This window comes from Crinia signifera, chromosome 2 (assembly GCF_055691185.1).
Source record: "Crinia signifera chromosome 2, ASM5569118v1, whole genome shotgun sequence".
In the NCBI taxonomy this organism is placed as follows: domain Eukaryota; kingdom Metazoa; phylum Chordata; class Amphibia; order Anura; family Myobatrachidae; genus Crinia; species Crinia signifera.
The window spans coordinates 369,607,697-369,630,816 of record NC_139218.1 but is presented as its reverse complement, the minus strand read 5'-3'; the positions used below and the strand labels follow the sequence as shown (position 1 = coordinate 369,630,816).

General features: G+C 47.6%; 1 protein-coding gene across 1 annotated transcript in view; it reads right to left on the bottom strand.

The window, feature by feature from the left end:
* LOC146058061 (polyunsaturated fatty acid lipoxygenase ALOX15B-like) overlaps positions 1-21,337 on the bottom strand; it is a 29,332-nt gene extending 7,995 nt beyond the window's left edge. Inside the window, exons 1-9 of the mRNA XM_083170024.1 lie at positions 21,114-21,337; positions 17,961-18,174; positions 16,087-16,291; positions 15,661-15,742; positions 13,538-13,660; positions 2,960-3,060; positions 1,405-1,577; positions 1,148-1,294; positions 569-772 (exon numbers count right to left, since the gene is read on the bottom strand). Of these exons, the coding sequence (XP_083026150.1) occupies positions 569-772; positions 1,148-1,294; positions 1,405-1,577; positions 2,960-3,060; positions 13,538-13,660; positions 15,661-15,742; positions 16,087-16,291; positions 17,961-18,107 (1,182 nt within the window). The 5' untranslated portion in view covers positions 18,108-18,174; positions 21,114-21,337. The remainder of the gene's footprint in view (positions 1-568; positions 773-1,147; positions 1,295-1,404; positions 1,578-2,959; positions 3,061-13,537; positions 13,661-15,660; positions 15,743-16,086; positions 16,292-17,960; positions 18,175-21,113) is intronic.
* Positions 21,338-23,120: the final 1,783 nt, after the last annotated feature.

The following is a 23,120-nucleotide window of genomic DNA, read 5'->3' as shown; positions in this document are numbered from 1 at the left end:
ATGCCTTGTAAATGATTGCCCCTTTAAAAAAATCAGAAGTATGCTGGGCCTATTAAGTAAAGGGAGGTTAGGTTAATGCACTAGGTCAGTGGTTCCCAACCCTGGTCCTCAAGTACCCCCAACAGTGCACGTTTTCCAGGTCTCCACACAGAATCACAGGTGACATAATTAGCTCCACCTGTGGATCTTTTAAAATCTGTCTGAATAATGAGTGCACCTGCCGGGTGACCTGGAAAACGTGCACTGTTGGGGGTACTCGAGGACCAGGGTTGGGAACCACTGTTAAGCTGTGAGGGGAGGGGTTTGGGTTGGGCTGCAGGGAGGGAGGGTTAGGCTTTGGCAGAAGGGGGAGATAGGGGTAGGCTGTGGGGGAGGGTAAGTTTTAGGCTGAGGGGAGGAGGGTAATATGTCTGTTTGACCTTTATAAGCAGATTAGTGTCTTCTGCTGGTTGCAGTGAACTATGTTCAGTTGTCACCTCTCCAGCCTCCATTTTAAAATATACCATTAGCCTTTTTCTAGAGCCCCTTATGTGGTATTCCCTGACAATGATTTAATAACAGATCTCACCTTGTACACTGGGTGGCCCATTGGAAGTTGTCTGGTGGTTGCAATGTTGAAGACCTCAGCAAAGAGATGAGTACGGAGAAGGTGAGTCACCACTTCATGCACCTGGAACTCAGAATTGCGGACCCAGATCTTGGCCAATAACCAGTCATATTCAGAGTCACTTGGCAGGAAGATTGGAACGTTCTCTCCCGGAGTTTGTGCCAACTATAATAGAGACGGAACTGTCACAACAGTGCCATCTTGTACCACATAATTATCCTCCTCCAATTAAGCCATAAAGCATATTATGTAAAACTGTATCTATGTACAGTATATCCATTCACAAGGTTTTTTTTTTATCTTTACCTGGTGGGTGGCAAATGGCATAGAAATAATATGCTACAGTAACTTTAGGAGATGGTTGTAACCTAAGAAGAATAAAACAGTAGCTCACTGTTGACTCTGGTCAAGTGCCATAAATTTGTTTGTTCTATAGGAATACATTCAAGGTGTCAATGTACGCCAGATGAACACCACGTACTAACAACTATGTTTCCTAGAAATGTTTGAAATCAAGTAGACATTACAACAAAGACTTGCCTGGATGGCTATTGGGACAAGTTGGTCTTGAGGGTTCTTCCACAGTAAACACAAAGGGGCCGTCATGTATGATTGCTTTCCATTTATGGAGTTGTTGGCTGGGACCCCCTGCAGAATCTTGTAATCTGACAAGAAAATGTTGCCTTTCTGCAAGACACAAGTACCAGTTTATTGTAGAGTTTCTGGGTTGTTATAGAGGTGTTTTTTAGGCCAGTGCCCCACATGAATAAATAGAATGTCTCATGGCCACATCTCACCTCTAGTTCTTTCTGAAGACTGGTGGTGGTCCCCAGAGATGCAGCCACCATGTTATCACTGACCGGGAAGTTCTCGGGAATTTTAGAGCATTTCCTGATTAGGGTAGGATTAATGCCATTCAGATATTGACTACCGAAGAAGTAGTCCTCTTTCCATAACTCAGCCACCACGTCTAGGGATTAAAGACATAAGGAACATTTTATACAATCATCTGTTACGAGCCTTCGTCCCTCCCGCAGGTCTTTTTCATAACTAGGCATGCCACTTCTATCCCGCAGGTGCTAGCAATGGGAATGCTGGATGGCCACAGGGAATTCTAGGGCTGCTTCTGACAGCCTGGACTTGTCTACGTGCAGCACTGAGGCTGCACCAAGTTACTCATTAAGGGGGCCTGTCCACTCTGGCTCTACTGAACTGTCTTAATATCTCTAAAAAGGCATTCTTTCCTGCTATTCCTTGATGGTTATATTTTGTGCTTGGATGTAAACTGCTTGTCCATGTTCTAGGTCCCCACCACCCGTGCTTATCCTGTTGATACTCTGATGGATTCTCTGCCTGACAGAAGTTGACCCTAACCTTGCCTCATTTTTGTTTTGTGCCTGTTAACCCTTTGAGGTCCTTGGTACTTATCTCCAAGTACTCAGCCAACAAGTTACCATCTGCACAGTGTTCCTCCAACTCACTGCATCTAACAGAGTCTGTGAATATCCTGACCTACATCTACACCATTCCCAGTGAACTCTTGTCTGTAACTCTTGTCTTAAGTACTTCAGCTAATATTATTTGATCTGCAGCCTGTTGTGTAAGCGCCAACAGCTAGAGTTATAAGTCCCTGCAGCCACCTCAGTATCAGTGTGCAAATCAAGAACTAAGGGAACAGGAGGTGGCTGTTAATGCCCAAGCCACTCTCATGGCCTCAGGGTTCTAACACAACTGAGCTGGAATTCACTAATGCATTCATGTGCTCCTCACCACTTGCGTAACTATAGCTCAGCAGACCCTGCGGTGGCTTGGAGGCACTGGGCAAGTTTGAGCAAGCTATTGTTACCGCCGCCACATCTGGTGCTGCTGTCCCGGGACCAGCAGATCCTTCTTTCTGCTGCAGTCCCGACGCTCCTCCTGATAGAAAATCACTTGCCCCCCCCTCAGAGCAGACGGTTAGTAAGGATGCTAGAGGAGGTGGCAACCTCCTCTTGCATCCTCAATAACGGTCTGCTGTAAAGTGGCGGCCATTTTGCATGTGACATTCTATCAGGAGGAGTGCCAGGACTGCAGACAGGAGGATCTGCTGGTCCCTGCGGGCCGGGAATAGACCGGGCGGCTGAAGAAAGTAAGTAGTGAGTGGACAGAGGGGGGGCTCAAACTGTAGTGGTGGGGGGCGCTGAAATTGAAGTTACGCCACTGATCCTCACACAATAGTACTCTATTGTTGTCATATGATACACACAGCTTACATGATAAAGATGTGACGTATGCAAAACTAACTTCTGTTCTGAGATATTGACCTTACTTCAAAATTTAAACATAAGTTGCTAAAAAAAAGAGTAGACATACCCGAGTTATCAAAACCTCTCAGGCAGAAGACCAGTTTGATATCATCTAGAGCAGTCCATGGTTCTATACTTGTAAAGCCTTGCTCTGTCATTTCAGTTACCCTGCAAAAGCAAGTAGGATAAAGGTTTCAAATAACATACTGTATACCAGATTTACTGACACATACTGTACCTGAAATAGAATTTGGCCTTGGTCCTACAGGTCCCTTACCCAAGGGACCTGCAAATTAATTTTCAGATTTGTTTTTATGACCCAAGTCTGAGTATATCCCTGAGAACAATGTTATTACTATACCAAGACATTATCACTAAGCTAACAGTTAATATAATGGACAATAATATAATGGGGGAAATTTAGTAAGAATACGAATACAAATAATTGTATTCGTATTCTTGCTACGACTGAATACGACTGCATACCTCATATGCAAAGTCGTGTTCCGGAGGGGGATTTAAAAAGCAGTCATATACGACTGCTTTGTAACCCTCCGATGTCGTATTAATTCGTATTAGCTGGCAGTATATACACGGCCGCTAATACGAATTCCTACAGGCAGTCTGCACAGAACAGTCAGATCCGGGCAGGCTGCAGAGTGTAAAAAAAAATAGAAATAAAAATAAATAAAAAAACGGCGTGGGGTCCCCCCCCACAGCTGTAACCAGCACCAGGCTGACAGAGCCGGGGCCGGTAATTAAAAATCAGGGAACCCGACAAATAGGGGTTCCCCGATTTTTAACAACCAGCCCCAGGCTCCAGGTCTGGGGCTGGTTCCCAAAATACGGGGGACAAAATGACTAGGGGTCCCCCGTATTTTAATAACCAGCCCCAGGCCAAACCAGTCAGCAGGGTAAAGCCACAGCCGGGGGGGAGACTTTTTACACAATTCCGACCGGCCAAAGCATTAACCCTCTAACCAGTCAGCCTGGCCAGGGGCCCTGGGGGAGTGGGGACCCCCCAATAAAGGGGTCCCCCCCTCCAGGACTTACCTGACCAGGCTGAAGCCTGGTGCTGTCCTCGATGCCCCTGGGCGGTGGGCATCGAGCTGATACTGGTGTAAAAAAAATAGATGAAAAAACTGTTGTTTTAAACTGTGGAACTATGAGTCCCAGCAAGCCTCCCCCCCGCAAGCTGGGACTTGGAGAACCACAAGTCCCAGCCTGCGGGGCATTAAAGGGCCCGCTGGGTCTTGTAGTTCCACAGTAAAAAAAATAGTTAAATAAATACACACTGACACATATGAAAAATAAAAGTTTAATACATACATTACACACATACTGATACTTACCTATCCTGATCCCATAGGTAGGTCCCAGGGTCCGGTTCGGTGGCTTGGTTCCGGGGCCTTGGTTCCGGGGCTGGTCCGGGTCTGGGGCTCCAGGGCTGAAGAGTCCGGGGTCCAGGATCCGTAGTAATCCAAAGGGGTACCTGGGGAAGGAAATCCTACTCACCTGCTCCTCTGGCGACCACCCCGGCATCTTCTGTTGAAGTCGCGCTGCTCCCGGCTGCTGGCACCCGCTCTGCTGGACACTGGAGAGACGCAGAGATCCTTCTTCCTCTGCGTCTCTACTCAGAATGAATTCTGGCCAATCAGGAGCCACCTAGCGGCCAATCAGGAGCCGAGAAAGTCGGCTCCTGATTGGCCAGAATTCATTCTGAGTAGAGACGCAGAGGAAGAAGGATCTCAGCCTCTCTCCAGTGTCCAGCGGAGCGGGTGCCAGCGGAGCGGGTGCCAGCGGCCGGGAGCAGCGCGACTTCAACAGAAGATGCCGGGGTGGTCGCCAGAGGAGCAGGTGAGTAGGATTTCCTTCCCCAGGTACCCCTTTGGATTACTACGGATCCTGGACACTGGACTCTTCAGCCCTGGAGCCCCGGACCTGGACCAGCCCCGGAACCAAGCTACCGGACCGGACCCTAGGACCTACCTACGGGATCAAGATAGGTAAGTATCAGTATGTGTGTGATGTATGTATTAAACTTTTATTTTTCATATGTGTCAGTGTGTATTTATTTAACAATTTTTTTTTTACTGTGGAACTACAAGACACAGCGGGCCCTTTAATGCCCCGCAGGCTGGGACTTGTGATTCTCCAAGTCCCAGCATGCGGGGGAGGCTTGCTGGGACTCATAGTTCCACAGTTTAAAACAATAGTTTTTTCATCTATTTTTTTACACCAGTATCAGCTCGATGCCCACCGCCCAGGGGCATCGAGGACAGCACCAGGCTTCAGCCTGGTCAGGTAAGTCCTGGAGGGGGGGACCCCTTTATTGGGGGGGTCCCCACTTCCCCAGGGCCCCTGGCCAGGCTGACTGGTCAGAGGGTTAATGCTTTGGCCGGGGGGACTTGTGCAAAAAGTCTCCCCCCGGCTGTGGCATTACCCTGCTGGCTGGTTTGGCCTGGGGCTGGTTATTAAAATACGGGGGACCCCTAGTCATTTTGTCCCCCGTATTTTGGGAACCAGCCCCGGACCTGGAGCCTGGGGCTGGTTGTTAAAAATCGGGGAACCCCTATTTGTCGGGTTCCCTGATTTTTAATTACCGGCCCCGGCTCTTTCAGCCTGGTGCTGGTTTCAGCTGTGGGGGGGACCCCACGCTGATTTTTTTTTAAATTTATTTATTTAACAATTTTTTTAACACTAAAGCCTGCACGGATCTGACTGATCCGTGCAGACTTAAAGCAAATACGACAGGAAAATAAGTTGTATTTTCCTGCCGTATATTCATGGCTGTTTTACTCCAATTAGCAGCCGTATTATCAGTACGGCTGCTTAGTAAATCAGGAACCACCATTCTTTTGAATGGTGATTCCTGTCGTATTCTATCGATGGTGTAGACATTCGTATTTGTAAATACAAATAAGAATGTCCCATCAATATGAATATGAATATTTGTATTTTTGGCATAGTAAATGCCAAAAATACGAATACACCAAAAAAAATTGTATTTTCGTAGGAAAATACAAATTTTTTCTACAAATTCATCTTAATAAATTTCCCCCAAATGTCTAAAGGATAGATTCTATGAAACTGTTATGCTTGATCTCCTTTTTTTCTAATCCTAAATACATAGTGGGGTAAATGTACGGTACTTGTTGTGAGGGTACGGGTTCTTCAATCACTCAGACACCGAGCAGATGAAACCAGAAGAACGGTTTATTTTCCACAGCACGCACAAATAGACAATAAACAGTGGCAAAGGTAAATTGCAGAGTAGAAAGATATTCAGGTAGCAGGCCCAAACAGACAGTCCTTGTATAGTCACAGTCCCAGATCAGTTCCACAGGGCAAACTATCACTTATCCACACAGCTGTGATAGCAGAAAACTGTATAAGTCCACAAAACACTGGACGCTCCACACCAGAGCTTATGTAGGATGCCCCCCCCCCAGGCAAACGATGCGCTCACCAGGTCCAGTGGCAGAGTATCACCTCTAGCCAGGATTGCGACTAACATACTGAGCTGGCAGGTGTACAAGTCATTTTAAAAACTTCCAATTTCCCACGGTGATCGCATCATCTGTGGGGTTGCCCAAGTTCCTGATTGGTGGATTCAAGCATCAGACACATCCCCCCAGGTAATATCCAGCTGCCCATCTGCTGCTGCCCCCTGCTGGGGTCGGTTCCAGAAAGTCTGGAAGTGGCCAAGATATGCAACACAAGATACAAAACACAGTCTGATTACATTATGTGGTGGTCACCTCCTGTGGACAACCTTCCTGTTGATAGCAGGGGAATTTGATCACCCCCTGTGGTGATTGTCCTTCAGCTATCCCCCTCATGTAAACAGCAGGAACAATAATCGGCTGATTACATTATGGGCTGATCACCCCCTGTGGACAACCTTCCTGTTGATAGTAGGGGGATTCGATCACCCCCTGTGGAGATTGCCAATGGTATCAATGGTACACAATGCTTACATGAATAACGTCCTGGGAAATACAGACATTACATTTCTGGTGGGATTATACAGCCTAATAATATATGATCTGGAACTACACACACATATAGGGGGTATATAGACATACATAGAGACTACAGGGTACAGACTGACTAAAGTGTACATTTTTCACTACAAATAATAAAATATCATAATTACAGACTTACGGTCAGCCTGCTAACCTCACACTCCTCCCCCTTCATCTTTAGTCACTGTGCCCAATTGCTCAGGAACCAATAACAACCTGGAATAGCGGGATGCAGAGCCGAGAATCTGGGGTTTGGATGTACCACCGGAGTCCCACAGGGTGACATCATACCAAACCCATCTTGTAAAAGGCGGCTGGTTTGCAGAACCAGCCAGGGCATGATTACAGTCTAAGTCATACATTGGAACTAACAAGGGATGTAGCGATTCCTCTTCTTCGGATTCTGGGTAACCCCCCTCTGCAACATTGTAACCTACTAATACTTGTGCCTCGGGCACAATGGGGCAGGGACCACTTTCCACCTCCCCCTCTTGCCCAAGGAACAGGGGCCAAACAGCAGGCCAATATAGGGGCTCTGGCCCTGGCACTTCCACCACCCCGTCATGTCCTTCCTCCCCCAAACCCAAACTAGGGGCATGGCAAATTTCAGCCCAGCATTTGGTCTCAATGTCCAGGGCTGAGGAGGGACCCTCCATCAGGAACAATTCCGCTGGTGGCTGCAGGGCAAGCTGGTCCACGGCCAGTACTACCCCCTCAAAAGCCTGGGTCTCACCTGCCGCTTCCTCTGCGCAGTCCTCAGTCTCCAGGATAACCTCCTTCCCCAGCTGAATATGCTGGGCAGCCTGAAGCACGACATCATCTGCGACTGGTATGCTTGTGGCCTGGATGTTGTCGAACACTCCTCTAACCACGGCGATCTCTTCTTGGACGCAGTCCTCATAGATCCCCTGGCAGCAGGATAATAGCTCTTCATCTTCCATCTCAGCAAAAGGGAAGCTGTAGTGCAGCTCCTCCTGAATAACCTCCTTCACTTTGGGGATAACCTCCCCCTGTATAGAACACTGAGCAGCTTCCTCCCTCGGATGGGGGAGAAGCAGTTGCAAACGGTGCCTTTCATCACGCCCCCTGCGACACTGATCTTGCCATGCTGGGGTATCCAGGAGCCCCCGATCAATCGCCTCTTCCTCTGCCACCACGAAGCACTCCTCCAGACACTGCAATTGTTCCCACACACTCAACTGTGCCCCGAAATGGAGGATACATGCCCGATAATCAGCAAAGGCATTTGTAGGATCTCCCTGATCGTGAAGGATCTGCTGAAGGATTTCCCTGCGCGTGCAGGATTGAACTGGTATACCTCGCAGCTGACATTCTGCTATCAGCTCCTCCATACTCATTTCTTCAAGGGCAGTTAGGGGCCCCCCTGACAACGACCCTTCTCTTGCGGTAACAATTAATTCTGTGGCAGACCCCTCGGTTGTCTGCCCAGATTGCAGTAGCCCCCTTCTAGACCTTTCCTCTGGTTCTATCTGGGGCATCAATTTATTCTGGACTTGTCCTTCAGCCTCAGAATATTGTCCTCTTTGTAGCATCTGGGTAACTGTAGCAATCACTTCCTCTGTAAATTCTACAAACTCTGGCTCTCCCAGCAGATTCCACGAGGTGGCCTCACCTTTACAGTGCAGGAATGCATCCCCCAGGTAACACAACTTGTCCTGTATGCTGGATACTCTCCACCCGCTGACCATCTGCTGAGCTTCTTGCCAGTACTCCCAGATATAATGCATCTTTCTGACAATAAATAACAGATCCGGCTTCCCAGCCTGCCGATACACTGAAGAACCTCCATCCCTGAGCTCCTCTGCTCCTTCCCTTGGAAACATTTTCCCTTTCACAGGACTGACACCTGCTCACTTGCTGAACATCACCTTATTGCATTTTCCGTTTCCTTACATATGGTCTGATCCTCTGTTCTCTGTGCTTTCTGTGCTCGATGGTTGGTGTCTGAATGATCCCACTGCTGCCACCAAATGTGAGGGTACGGGTTCTTCAATCACTCAGACACCGAGCAGATGAAACCAGAAGAACGGTTTATTTTCCACAGCACGCACAAATAGACAATAAACAGTGGCAAAGGTAAATTGCAGAGTAGAAAGATATTCAGGTAGCAGGCCCAAACAGACAGTCCTTGTATAGTCACAGTCCCAGATCAGTTCCACAGGGCAAACTATCACTTATCCACACAGCTGTGATAGCAGAAAACTGTATAAGTCCACAAAACACTGGACGCTCCACACCAGAGCTTATGTAGGATGCCCCCCCCCAGGCAAACGATGCGCTCACCAGGTCCAGTGGCAGAGTATCACCTCTAGCCAGGATTGCGACTAACATACTGAGCTGGCAGGTGTACAAGTCATTTTAAAAACTTCCAATTTCCCACGGTGATCGCATCATCTGTGGGGTTGCCCAAGTTCCTGATTGGTGGATTCAAGCATCAGACACATCCCCCCAGGTAATATCCAGCTGCCCATCTGCTGCTGCCCCCTGCTGGGGTCGGTTCCAGAAAGTCTGGAAGTGGCCAAGATATGCAACACAAGATACAAAACACAGTCTGATTACATTATGTGGTGGTCACCTCCTGTGGACAACCTTCCTGTTGATAGCAGGGGAATTTGATCACCCCCTGTGGTGATTGTCCTTCAGCTATCCCCCTCATGTAAACAGCAGGAACAATAATCGGCTGATTACATTATGGGCTGATCACCCCCTGTGGACAACCTTCCTGTTGATAGTAGGGGGATTCGATCACCCCCTGTGGAGATTGCCAATGGTATCAATGGTACACAATGCTTACATGAATAACGTCCTGGGAAATACAGACATTACATTTCTGGTGGGATTATACAGCCTAATAATATATGATCTGGAACTACACACACATATAGGGGGTATATAGACATACATAGAGACTACAGGGTACAGACTGACTAAAGTGTACATTTTTCACTACAAATAATAAAATATCATAATTACAGACTTACGGTCAGCCTGCTAACCTCACACTTGTGTCGTTTCACGGCGCCACGCTACGCTACGTTGTCAGCGTAGGCCAAACTATGTTGTCAGCGTAGAGCAACGGCAGCCCAGCGTAGTCAGCGTAGTGTCCCCACAGCAGCCCTGTGTAGTCAGCGTAGTGTCCCCGCCAGGCAGCGTAGTCACCATATTGTCCCCGAGAGCTGCAGCTCTGTCCCCGGCATCCTTGGCAAGCCTAGTGAGCGCCTCTCACACAGCGCCGGTAACCGCCAGATCCCCTGCGCTGGGAGATGCCGGCAGAGAGGCGTTCCTGCGGGCGCTTCACGGAGATGGTCAGAGTTAGGGGTTCGGCAGCATAAAGGGGGGTGCGGGCGCAAGTGGGTCTCATGCACAATAAAGGATGCATTTGCCAGTGCTCCATATTACATACTGGCAAATGCCTCTATTTCAAAGTAAATACACGTCCCCTAGTGGGGCTCGCTGCACTCACCACGATTCGGGCTCCTTTTCCGTGTGCCCTTGCGGGGCTCGCTGCACTCGCCATGCTCCAGGCTGGGTGGCTTGCTACGCTCGCCATACTTTAGAAAATCAACTCCACGCCGACGTGGATAGTGGGGCATGAACAGGTCAGGGGGACGCATACTGCATCCACTTGCGGGGAGCGCTGCACTCGCCACGCTTCAGGCTGACGTGGATAGTGGGAGTGTTTAAGGGACACATTCTCACCTGTCATTTCAGGCAGGTTAAAAATGGTCAATGGTTCCCACACAATGTAATAAGCACTGACACAACACTGACTGACTACGCTAACTGTGTAACGCTGACTGACTACACTAACTTCGCAAGCTCCAAGTACCAAGTGTAGATCAGCAATTACGGTCGATCCGCGATACGAAAGGATACAACCGCGATTGGCCATAATCAGCCAAAAATACGAATGGAGAATACAGCAGATATACTGTAATGTATAATATATCTGCCGTATTCACCTGATTTGAATTTTACGATGGTGAAGCCAAGTAAGTCCGATGCAGCTGCGTCGCACAGATCAGTCAGATCCGTGTGATGCTGCCCTGTGTAAAAAGTAAAATAAATGAATAAATAAATAATTCAAAAGAGCATGCGTTCCCTCCATCCGGCATTTACCAGCCCCGGGCTCATTGAGCCAGTCCTGGTTGCAGAAATACAGGGGGGGGGGCTGGGGCACTCAGGTTCATAGCCTGGTTCTCTATATATGGGGGAGAATACGAGTAGTGGTTCCCCTTATTTTGTCAACTAGCACTGAGCTCAAACAGCCAGCGCTGTCATGTCACAGCCAGGGAAGACTTTTGACACAAGCGCGCTGTCATGTCACAGCCAGGGAAGACTTTTGACACAAGCTCCCCCAGCCAAAACATGACAGCCGTGGCTGATCAGCCTGGGCTGGGCTGAAGCCCAAGGCTGTCCCCAGTGCCCCTGGGTGGTGTGCACCAGGCTGATGGCATAAAAGTGTGTAAAAAATAGAATAACAACCTATTGGGTTTTGTTGTGGAACTACAAGTCCCAGCAAGCCTCCCCCGCATGCAGGGACTTGGAGATCCACGAGTCCCAGCATGCAGGTTATTAATGGGCCCGCTGGGTCTTGTAGTTCTACAACAGAACAATAGCCCAATAAAACACAAACACACCAAGAAAAATAGAACTTTAATACATACAGTCAATCACCCATACATATTTACCTATAGGGTCCACCGTAGGCCTGTGTCCTCTTCAATCCATGTAGTTATCCACAAGTGTAAATAAAACAGACCGTGTGTCCTGGTCCTTTGGACTACGGAGCTGCAAGTGTAGTTACACTTGAAGCTCCTCCCCCTAGACTGAGGGATTCCCCCAGTGACGTCATTCACCAGGTCCTCCCTCAGCCAACCGGGAGCGGGTTTCGGGTGAGCTCCGCGGCTGATGGCTGTGCATGGCTCCTTAGGCACCTACAGTATGTTATAGTTTAACATGGGCGTTTATGGGAAGTTCCCACCATAGACGACCATGTTAAATCTTTAACATGGCCGCCTGTGGTGGGAACCACCCATAGATGCCCATGTTGAACTCATAACATGGGCGTCAATGGAGCCGTGGACAGCCAATCAGCCACGGAGCTCCCCCGGACCTGGTGAATAATGTCAACGGGGAAACCCTCAGTCTTGGGGGAGGAGCTGCAAGTGTATATACACTTGTGGCTCCTCAGGCCAGAGGAGTGTAACGCTTGGTTTGCTTTAATTCACCCATGGATGCCTACATGGACCGAAGAGGACACGACCTACGCCGGAGGAGCTGCTGCTGGTGAGTATAATTTATTTGCACAGGTAACCTATGGATATCTACTGGAGAAGAGGACAGGCATACGGTGGACCCTATAAGTAAGTATGTATGGGTTATTGTAGTATGTATTAAAGTTTTTGTTTTCTAGGTCTGTTTGTGATTTATTGGGTCATTGGTTCTGTTGTAGAACTAAAAGACTCAGCGGACCCATTAATGCCCTGCATGCTGGGACTTGTCATTTTCCAATTCCCTGGATGCGGGCGAGGCTTGCTGGGACTTGTAGTTCCAAAACAAAACCTAATAGTTTATTATTCTATTTTTTACACACTTTTTTATGCCATCAGCTCGATGCCCACCTCCCAGGGGCACTGGGGACAGCTTCAGCCCAGTCTGGGGGTGTCATGGAGGGGGTAACCCCTTTATTGGGGGGGTCCCCACTCCCCCAGGGACCCAAGATAGGCTGACCAGCCACAGCTGTCATGTTTTGGCCGGGGGAGCTTGTGTCAAAAGTCTCCCCCGGTTGTGTCTTGACAGCGCTGCCTGTTTGAGCCCATTGCTGGTTGCCAAAATATGGGGAACCCCTACTTATTCCCCCCCCCCCTGTATTTTGGGAACCAGGACCGGGCTATGAGCCTGGCTATGGTTACAGAAATGCAGGGGGACCACAGCTGTTTTTCCCCCTGTATTTCTGCAACCAGGACTGGCTCAATGAGGTGGGACCTCACGTGTTTATTTATTTATTTATTTCTACACATGGAAGCCTGCACATATCTAACTGATCCATGCAGGCTACAGCCCAATACATCTGGAAAATAAGGGTATTTTCCAGGCATATTTCCTGCTGATTTACCGGCCGTGTTCAGCATAGGCCCGATAGTAAATTTGGATTCACCCGATGGTGTATTCATTCGTAAAAACAGTGGCGTAAGTTCGTCACAGTTGCCCGGAGGCAAGATATATATCGGTGCCCTCCCTTACACACACATACACACAACCTTATATAATATGTGTCTGTTCTGAAATATATATGTTTTACACACAGAGAGAGAACACATATATATTTCAGAACTCTACAGAAGCGATATTGATGGCTTTCAATTGACTGATTTAAATTGGCAGGGGAGGAGAGGTGCCCCCTTGGGAGCAGGAGCCCGGCGGCAGATGACTCCATTGCCTCCAAGAGTTCTGCCCCTGCGTAAAAATAAATAAAAATGAATACACCGGTCGTAAAACAGATTACACACATAATTTACAGATGTTAAATTACATTGAATGGCTACGAATAAGTGGATTTGTAGCCATTGATTTTGGATTTTGGATCTACATACGTGGCCGTCTTGGAGAAGTTGAAGCTGCTCAGTTTTATAAAAGAGTACTGGTCATTATAGGGCAGATCCTCAATCTTGTCTACAGCAATGCGGAGAGGGGCCCCTACTGCATAAGGTTTCCACCTGCAGGAAACAAAGGTTAATGCTATAGAAAATCTTAAAATATGTTATTCTTACATGTACCATGTCTATCTATTCCTACTCCTATTGATTACAGAGACATTAACTTTCTTAGGGATGGCCATTGGTGCATTCACCATCGATGGTTGCCATTGATGGCTATACTGCAACCAGCTATCGATAGTAACAAACTATGTGATGGATGACCATTCGTAGTTTTAGCTATTGGTGGTCATCCATTTTCTTTGACTGACTGGCCCGTGGACCAATCAGAATGTGGGGGCAGGGCTTCAGGGTTGTCGGGCATGGAGCTATGCTCAGTACCTTGAATAGAAAAAAAATCAGTTCTGTTGTGCCATCGATGGAAATAAACCATCTGGTTCTCCCCCAAGTATTAGAAGTTGGCCAAAAACCATCAATGATTTCAAATCATCGATGATCGATGGCCATCACTACTTTCTCTTTCCATAATAATTGAAGGAGGGATATTTCTAAATTCGACTTAGTGTAGACCGATGGATCCCACAGGAATGTGTTACTTCTTGAGTTAGAATTAGCTATTTTTCAAAAAAAGGTCTACTTACTTTAGGAATGGATTTTAGATAATATTTCAGACCTATTCAATGGAAATATAGATATTCGGCAAGAGTGTCTTTGGTTTTTTCTTGTAGTTTAACAGTCGAGTTAAATAGTTATGAAATTTGCCATTTGCTAATCATAAACATACGTTCATAAGGAAATGAAAGCGTATCCTGGCCACTAGGAAGACATTATGTAGAAGACCACAAGGGAATTACCGGTACTCTTTACCTAGAAGGGCGCCCGTCGTGGTGATCGCGGGTACATTTATGTCTGGCCGCGACGCGACCGACGCGATGCCCGCGATTTCCCATTGAAACCCATGTTAAACATGGAAATCGCGTCGGTCGCGTCGCGGCCGGCCATAAATGTTTCCCATAGGAATCAATGTTAAATGGCCCGACCAACGCGATTTTACTGTTAAATGCCTCAATGGACCCGATGTGGCCATAGGAATCAATGTTAAATGGGCTACAGAGCCCAAATAGGCACAATTAACCCTTAAATGTCCCCCCAAATTTTTAACGCCACCCCACGATCCACGCCAACCCGAAGCGTGGCGAGCGCAGCGAGCCCGCGAGGGGCGTCGGTACGCGTCCTCCGACCTTTTCATGCCCTACTATCCACGTCGGCGTGGAGTTGAGAATAGAATAGTGTGGCGAGCGCAGCGAGCCACCGAGCCCGAAGCGTGGCGAGCGCAGCGAGCCCCGCGAGGGGACGCGGATACCTTCACAGGTAAACGCGTCCCCTCGCGGGCTTCACAGGTGTCCGTGGCCACGCGGACACCTGTGAAGTCCGCGAAGGGACGCGTTTACCTGTGAAGGTATCCGCGTCCCCTCGCGGGGCTCGCTGTGCTCGCCACGCTTCGGGCTCGGTGGCTCGCTGCGCTCGCCACACTATTCTATTCTCAACTCCACGCCGACGTGGATAGTAGGGCATGAAAAGGTCGGAGGACGCGTACCGCCGCCCCTCGCGGGCGAGCTGCGCTCGCCACGCTTCGGGTTGGCGTGGATCGTGGGGTGGCGTTAAAAATTTGGGGGGACATTTAAGGGTTAATTGTGCCTATTTGGGCTCTGTAGCCCATTTAACATTGATTCCTATGGCCAAATCGCGGGCATTGAGGCATTTTACATGAAAATCGCGGTCAATCAGCCTTTTTAACATTGTTCCCTATGGGAAAATCGCGGTCATCGCGGGCAGCAGATTTTTATGTACCCGCGATTTACCCGCGATGCTCGCGATGACCGCGATTTTACCCCCGACGCCCGCGATTCCAATCGCTGGCGCCCTTCTAGGTAAAGAGTACCGAATTACCAAATTAACTAAAAGGCAATACTTTCTGTCCCCTAGAAGAAACAATATATTCCTTAGAGACACAACAGCAAAAAAGTTGTACTAGATGTACAGTATTATTGGCCACTCACTTGTGATTTTCTCTCTTTTTCTCCAGTTCCGCTTTCCGTTGTTTCTTTAGAAGAGGGTTAGTAGCCCCAGATAATATGATGCCTGAAACAGAACAGATCCCAAGAGTACTGCATTGTAGTTAGCTTGGTTATTATTGATAGTTATTGATCATGGACACAGAACAATCAGGTGTCTCCATAAGGTGAAGAAAGGTCCATTAATGGAAACCTTGCCACATACTGTATAAAGATATGTATGCTGGTTCTCTTCACTAATCCCAGCTATAGTTCTGTACACCAACATGGAGATGAAGCTCATATTGTGGTTTATGACAATGTGATGCATTGGGGTGAGAACATTTATCTATCCCACAATGATGACCACCCACTTAGACCAGGTGAAAAGATCCCCCAGGGAGCACCATACAAGTCTGGATAGAATCTTACCCTTTCCCTCTGGTATTTCCGCAGTCATTCCAGTAGGTAGCCATTGATAAAAAGGGAACTGGTAGAGCCGACCCTTAGGGCAGGTCGCATTGACATATCGGCAATACCAAGCCAGTGTATTAAAACTCTTGTAGGTCACTGTGAACAACCGAACCAGCAGGAGCTCTCCAAGATCTTTCTTTGTGTCAATTTCAAACTCAGTCACCTGGAAAAGCAGAGCGATGTCTGAGAAACATGCACCAAGGAACCACAGAATGTTACTAGGACACATACTATGGATCGGGGAAATTGCAGACAGTTTACATTCTTTATCAATGTACGTGGCATTTTACTGAAAAATATAGCTTTCTATTGGCCACACGTTTTGCATTATTATTTGGAGAATACACAGAACCCCATTGCTTTAAAGTTAAATACTAAAAAATTCTCATTTGTTCATATACGTAGTGTTACACTGAGAAAAAAAGTCTAGTGGCATTTTTAAACTGACGAATGAAAACCTGAGGTTATAGGCTTTCACTTTTTGTTGGATCCACCACTAACTTAATGCTAGTGAAGCTCTACTTTGACCAGGCAACAGTCCATGGATCAAAGATTATGCGTCACTGCTGAATTTCCATGAGAACGCCCAGCGTTTTCATGGGAACACCCATAAAACGCTGGGAGTTCCCATGGGCGCGTCCACCCACTGCCGCCCCACACCCCACCACGCCTGCACTGGTGGGTGCGAATGGGACGGTGAATTTGCAGAAGACCAATCTCACGAAGACCAAGTTTCACAGCGGACTCTATGGAGACATCTTGCTGCTGGGGCTTTAATCAAGCAGAAGCTACTTATTATCTAGGTTATATCAATTGCAGGGTAAGGAATTCTAATCCAGATAATGAGAGGTATAGTTAGTGTATATTGTCTATATACTGTAGGCCAAAGGAACAAATCAGACCACTACTTTTTACTGTATAACCAGTATAAATTATTTTGTTGTTACACAATAAACTGTATGTACATTTTTATTATTCAGAACATGTTAAGGCTCCCATTTTAGGAAACATTCAGTAGGTTATTCACATTGACTAGAATATTACTACCAGCGGTGGCTCCTACCTGTTTTGGGTAGGGTGTCTACCACTATTCATGCTTGGAGAGGAGGAGAAGAGAAGACGGTTGGGTCCCAGCACCTGTGCAATAGTTCGGGCAGGTGCTTGTCTACAAATATGTTATACCCCAGCTTCTATGGTCTGCATCGGCTGCAGCCCATAGAAGCCGGATCTGGCTGCCGGGAAGGCAGGAAGTGGCTTCCCATAGGTAGCACACTCTCTGATAATTGCAGTCTGATCTGGCAGTATTAAAGTGAGGAAGTACCACCCACAGGGACTGCCTGTCAGTGGTTGGATAGAAGGTAGCACTTCCAATAGGAATTCACTGCCAGTCATTGTGAAGCCAGTGCAGCCATGGACTACAACTGGTTTACTGCAGTGCTGTCTTTTACTGGGGCGACTGCAATCCTGCAGTTTTTTTCTATAAGCGAGAATGCTACACTCAGTATTTGCTGATAAAACATGATACAGTACCTATGCCCTGTAATTTAGAATGTAAAGTATATTATCTCTGGCATATTGTGTAATGTGATATCAACCAATCCAGTTACCAGCTCTAAGAAGTCCCCCAACCAACTGTTACTACAGTAGGAGTATCAGGGCAGTTTAGTGCATACCCAACCAACACTGTTACTTCTGTGCACAATACATTTCCTGGAGGTCTAAAGATGATACCTATCTGAAATATCCATCCATAGTATACATACACAGCTTCTACTTCCTATAATGATTAGCCTGCAATACTGATAATATTGTTAATTTCAGTAGACACCTACTGCTCCAGGTCTGAAGTTACTCCACTTATGATTCAGATGATGCTCATCACTTTCTGCCAGGGTGCCCACAAGGACAATGGAGACCTGGTCACAGGTCCCAGCACTCAGGTCAATCCCTGTAGCAATCTTTAGCTTGTAGGTCCTCATGTCTTCTGGTAACAATGCCTGATGGAGCAGCGCTGGATGAAGTGGACCAGTTAGAAATGTCTCAGACCTGGGGGTTAAGCATCAACTTAGATAGTTCATTATTTTGTGTGATTATCTATCAATACTGCAAATGTACTAAAGGCAAATTCAAAGGAAACATCCACATACATTCAGACTTAGCAGCAGACCGTTGGAATCAAACAGCCATTTTTTTAAGTAGACAGCAAAAGCAGCATCAAGATTTAGTGACCATTGGGTTCATAAACCCAATTGCACCCTCAGAATAGTACAAACAAATGTACCTGCATGTGGGCGGCGTATTTGACTAAAACGCTACACGACCCTGTATGATCTGTCCAAACTTTATTATGTTGTCCTCTCAGCCTGGATCATAGGTGCCGATTTATGTTTTTGCTGGTGGGTGCTCAAGCCAAATATATAGGGGAGTGGCTTCATGGGAAAGGGGCGTGGCCACAACATATTACTGATATATATTACGCAGCAAGCACAGTTGTCTCCAATATTCAAATTATAGCAACAGTGCCAAATACATAAATGCCCACATAGTGCAGGTACAAAAATCCCCCCCACAGTGCCAAATACATAAATGCCCCCACAGTGCCAAATACATAAATGCCCCCACAGTGCCAAATACATAAATGCCCACACAGTACCTGTGCCAGCGACGAGGGATGTGGAGTGCAGTGGGACACGGGCGGGTGGGCCGCTGCTGAGCGGGTGGGTGCTCATCAATTTCCGTGGGTGCTCGGGCCCTCAAGCACCCACAGAATCGGCACCTATGGCCTGGACTGGTTTTGGAAAATAGTGGAAAAACTTGGCTTGCGGCTTCTTATATTTTTTAAAAACCAACACTGGACTGAGCCAGCTGGGGGGATGTGGAGATGGCAGGGTAACACTATAGCAGGGAAGGGTGTGGATCGTATTGTTGACCTGACTTAGGTCGACAGTCATTAGGTCGACACCGTTGGGTCGACAGGGTTCTAGGTCGACATGGAGGAAGGTCGATATGTGACAAGGTCGACATGGTTTTAGGTCGACAAATGCGTTAGGTCGGCATGGGTTAGGTCGACAGGTCGCGAGGTCGACATGGGTTTTTTCTCAGGTTTTTTACCTGAATGTCGACACAGTCGACATGGACAGAGTTTGAAGTCAACCGCAGCCCCTCACATCGCTCGCTTCACTCGCAATGCTTTGGGCACGGTGCCTCGCTGCGCTCGGCACACTATTTTATTCTCCCACCGCGCCCTAGTGGATGGTAGGGCATGAAATAGGTTAGGTCGACATGTCGGCTCAAAAAACAGTGAAAAATACCATGTCGACCTCGCAACCTGTCGACCTAACCCATGTCGACCTAACGCAGACATAAAGAGGCTGCTGGTGCTTGTAGTACACCTTTAAAAACAATATTAGGAACTCTTAAATAATGATTAACACCATATCCCCCACCACTAGGGGTTCCGGGAGTAGTCAAGATCTGGTTATCTCTTGTCCATTTTTGCAAATGATTCCAGCACTGGGCTGAGCAGTTTGGGACTGGTTTACATTTTCAGGGAGACTCCATGTTTGCGTCTACCTCCTACAGCTTTACACACCCCCTGCCTCTCAGCAGTTTTTTGGAAAAGAAGGGGAACCTTATTTTGTTTTGTCCCCCTATTTTCCTATACCTGGACTGGTTATTGAATTGGAGAGGGGATTTTAGTTATTTATTTTTTATTTATTAACAGTTTCTTATATAGCGCACACATATTCCGCAGCGCTTTTACAAAGTATAGTTGAACATAGTGAAAATACCAGGGCCGGATTATACTTTCGGGTCACTTTAGACAGGGACCCCCCCTCCCCCTCTGTACTGGCTGAAAACTGCATGGGAGAATATTACACTGTCAAAACACAGCGGGCTGTCCCGGAAAATTTCCGGGCATACCACAATACAGTATGTAGATGTGCATGTACTGTCCATTTGTCTGTCCCCCGGGCACTCCTCCTCACTGCCGCTGCTGCAGGTCAGTCCCCTCCGCGCCGCCACAGATTACTCCCCTTCCCTCACTTGTCCATCCGTCGGTCCCCGGGCACTTCTCACCGCCACTGCTGCAGGTCACTAAACGCCGCCGCAGGTCACTCCCCTCCACGCTGCCACAGATCACTCCCCTCCGCCCCCATCCATCATCGCTGTGCACTCGAGCCAAACACTGGAGCACACTCCCTGCTGATGCCAGCCTCTCCTCCTCCTCCCTGAGTGGCTGCTCGGGGCCGCTGCTACTGCTGCTGCTTCTAGATGCAGCGCACTACAGTTGGGTGGTGGGGTTTCTTGGGGCATGACAAACCTGCCCTGTTAGGTTTGTCCTACCCCATGAAAACCCACCACTCAAGGGGTTAATATAAACATAAACTTATATATATATAAAATACCACATGAAAAGCCTGTGTTTGTCCCTCTGTACCTTACTCTGTAGGAGCCCTGACAGACTCAGCACTGCCTCTGATTAAAAACCCTCCCATGCCTCCCATGATGAGGCCGCTGCTGTTCTCCATGGGCATGAGAAGCATATGATGAGCTCCACCAAACAGAGTTAAGCACAAGCCTCTCAGCCTCTGACCTCTTGTGCAAAATCTCATGGGACTTAGTCAACTCGCAGTAATGCACTGCACACTTGTGCAGTCAGTGTGCCTTGCTCAGCACCATTAATCATTGTCACATTGGCAGATAGCCGAAGCTGCAGCACTACCCCACCCCATGCACAAAAACTTTAGCTTAAAAAAAAAATATATATATATATTTTAAACAACATGTAAATCACAGGGCACCCCTAGATAGAGGGGTACTGATCCCCGGAGCCCTCCCTTAATCCGGCCCTGAGTAATATGCATGCAGTTAAATTTTGCTCCTTATCCACTAGGTCAGTGTAGCATCACAATCACCAATAAATGAACAACAAATGTATTTCTTCATCACATACTTTAAGGTAAGTTAAAGCAGCACCTTACTTTTTTGTTGTTGTGCCCACTGGCCATCAGTAGAGAGACGCCTGGTTTTTCTTTTTCGACACCTCTGGATCGGGTGATAAAAGCCACAGCACCAACTGATCTGGAAATATCTATTTAACCAATTACAAATGTCAGTGCAAAAAGTAAAGTATTATAGAAAATATTTTTGCAATTACAGTGCATGCAACGATGGCAGCAGGCAGGGATGGCAGCAGGCAGGGATGGCAGCAGGCAGGGATGGCAGTTCAAAAAGACTGACACACCCAATGGCTGTTACACTAACTTTTATACTGAAGCATACCTGTCACATGACAACCTTCTCATCATGGCTTTATGCCAAGTATTACCATAATAGGTACGGTTAGTTGACAAGTCATTACTGCATCATCCATTGGGTAACATTTTCTCTGTGAGGCAAGTTTCTGCTTTAATATATGAATAAATGTGTTTGACTATAGTGAAGCCACTTTGATACTCTGTAAAAACTGTATAAAATGTATCCATTCCCTCAAACTCTCTCTTACATTTGCCCCCCCCCCCCCCCCTCCCCGCAGTGCACATGGTTTTGCCCATTTTGAGCACAAACCTAACCTGCGATCAGGTCTTAATTGGGCTCTGTATCCAGACAGCATTGTGGCCCTTATTCTGATTGACGCGGACTTTACCGCGTACTTACGGATCGCGTCTTTACGGCGTCTGCGCATGCGTGGAGAACGCTACGCGCATGTGCCACGCCTTGACTCGGTACCAGTTCGGGCAAATCCCGTCCAAAACTGTTCACCGCTATCAGTCGGGAAATAGGGGCGTATTATGGGCGTCATGCGGAATGACACATGGGCGTAGTTTCAAAGTGGGCAAAACGGGGCGGAAACATGGGCGGACACGGGGGAGTACACTTATGTTGGGGGGCGTACATTCGGAAACCACTCCGAATGCACGCGATCAAAAAGGGCAGAAATGTGCGGTGTCCACAAGTGTACTATTGCTTTGCGGACACCACTCGTTCATGCGGTAGGCGAACGTACGCCTAATGACTACAACCATTAACACCTGAACCCAATAGAATCGACTCCTTTACTCATTACTCACTAATAGGCCGCTTGTCAGTGCTTTAATTGAAACCATTGCTGCTTCAAGGAAACCTTAGTAATCCCCCACATATGCTGTACTTGTCCCACACTTAAAAACTGCTAACAATGGACATGACTGAATATTAATACTATCAATACACATGTGTATTAGACATGTATAATAAGTGGGTCATGTGATGTATTGCAGAAGATACTTCATAGTGGGTTGTTTGGCGTAAATACTCCGCTTACGGGCGGTAGCACCGCTTGGCTCCCGTTCGGATGCGGTATTTCCGAGCATACTCTGTAATACTCTGTAATACCGTGCAGAATCGGAGTGTTTCTCCCGCACACGCATGGTTTGTATGTCGTCCGTAAACACGCCCTGTTCTTAAAGAGTGAGTCCGTCCGAATGCGGAGGACCCGTGGGCGTTTCTACGGACGATGGCCGCATGCGGCAAAACACCGTGGCGTGCGGACCGCTCCGTAAGAATGCGGGAATATCCGCACCAACCAGAATAAGGGCCTGTATCCTGCACTGTATCCCAATTTGTATCCAACCCACAATGTATCCTGAACTGTGTCTAACCTGCACTGTACCCGACACACACACTATCCTGCACGGTATCTGACGTGCACTGTAACCGACACTGTATCTGACCCACACTGTATCTGATGCATCCTGTATCCTGCACTGTATCTGTCCTGCACTGTAACCGACACTGTATCTGACCCACACTGTATCCTGCACTGTATCTGATGCATCCTGTATCCTGCACTGTATCTGACCCACACTGTATCCTGCACTGTATCTGTCCTGCACTATAACCCACACTGTATCTGACCCACACTGTATCCTGCACTGTATCTGATGCATCCTGTATCCTGCACTGTATCTGACCCACACTGTATCCTGCACTGTATCTGTCCTGCACTA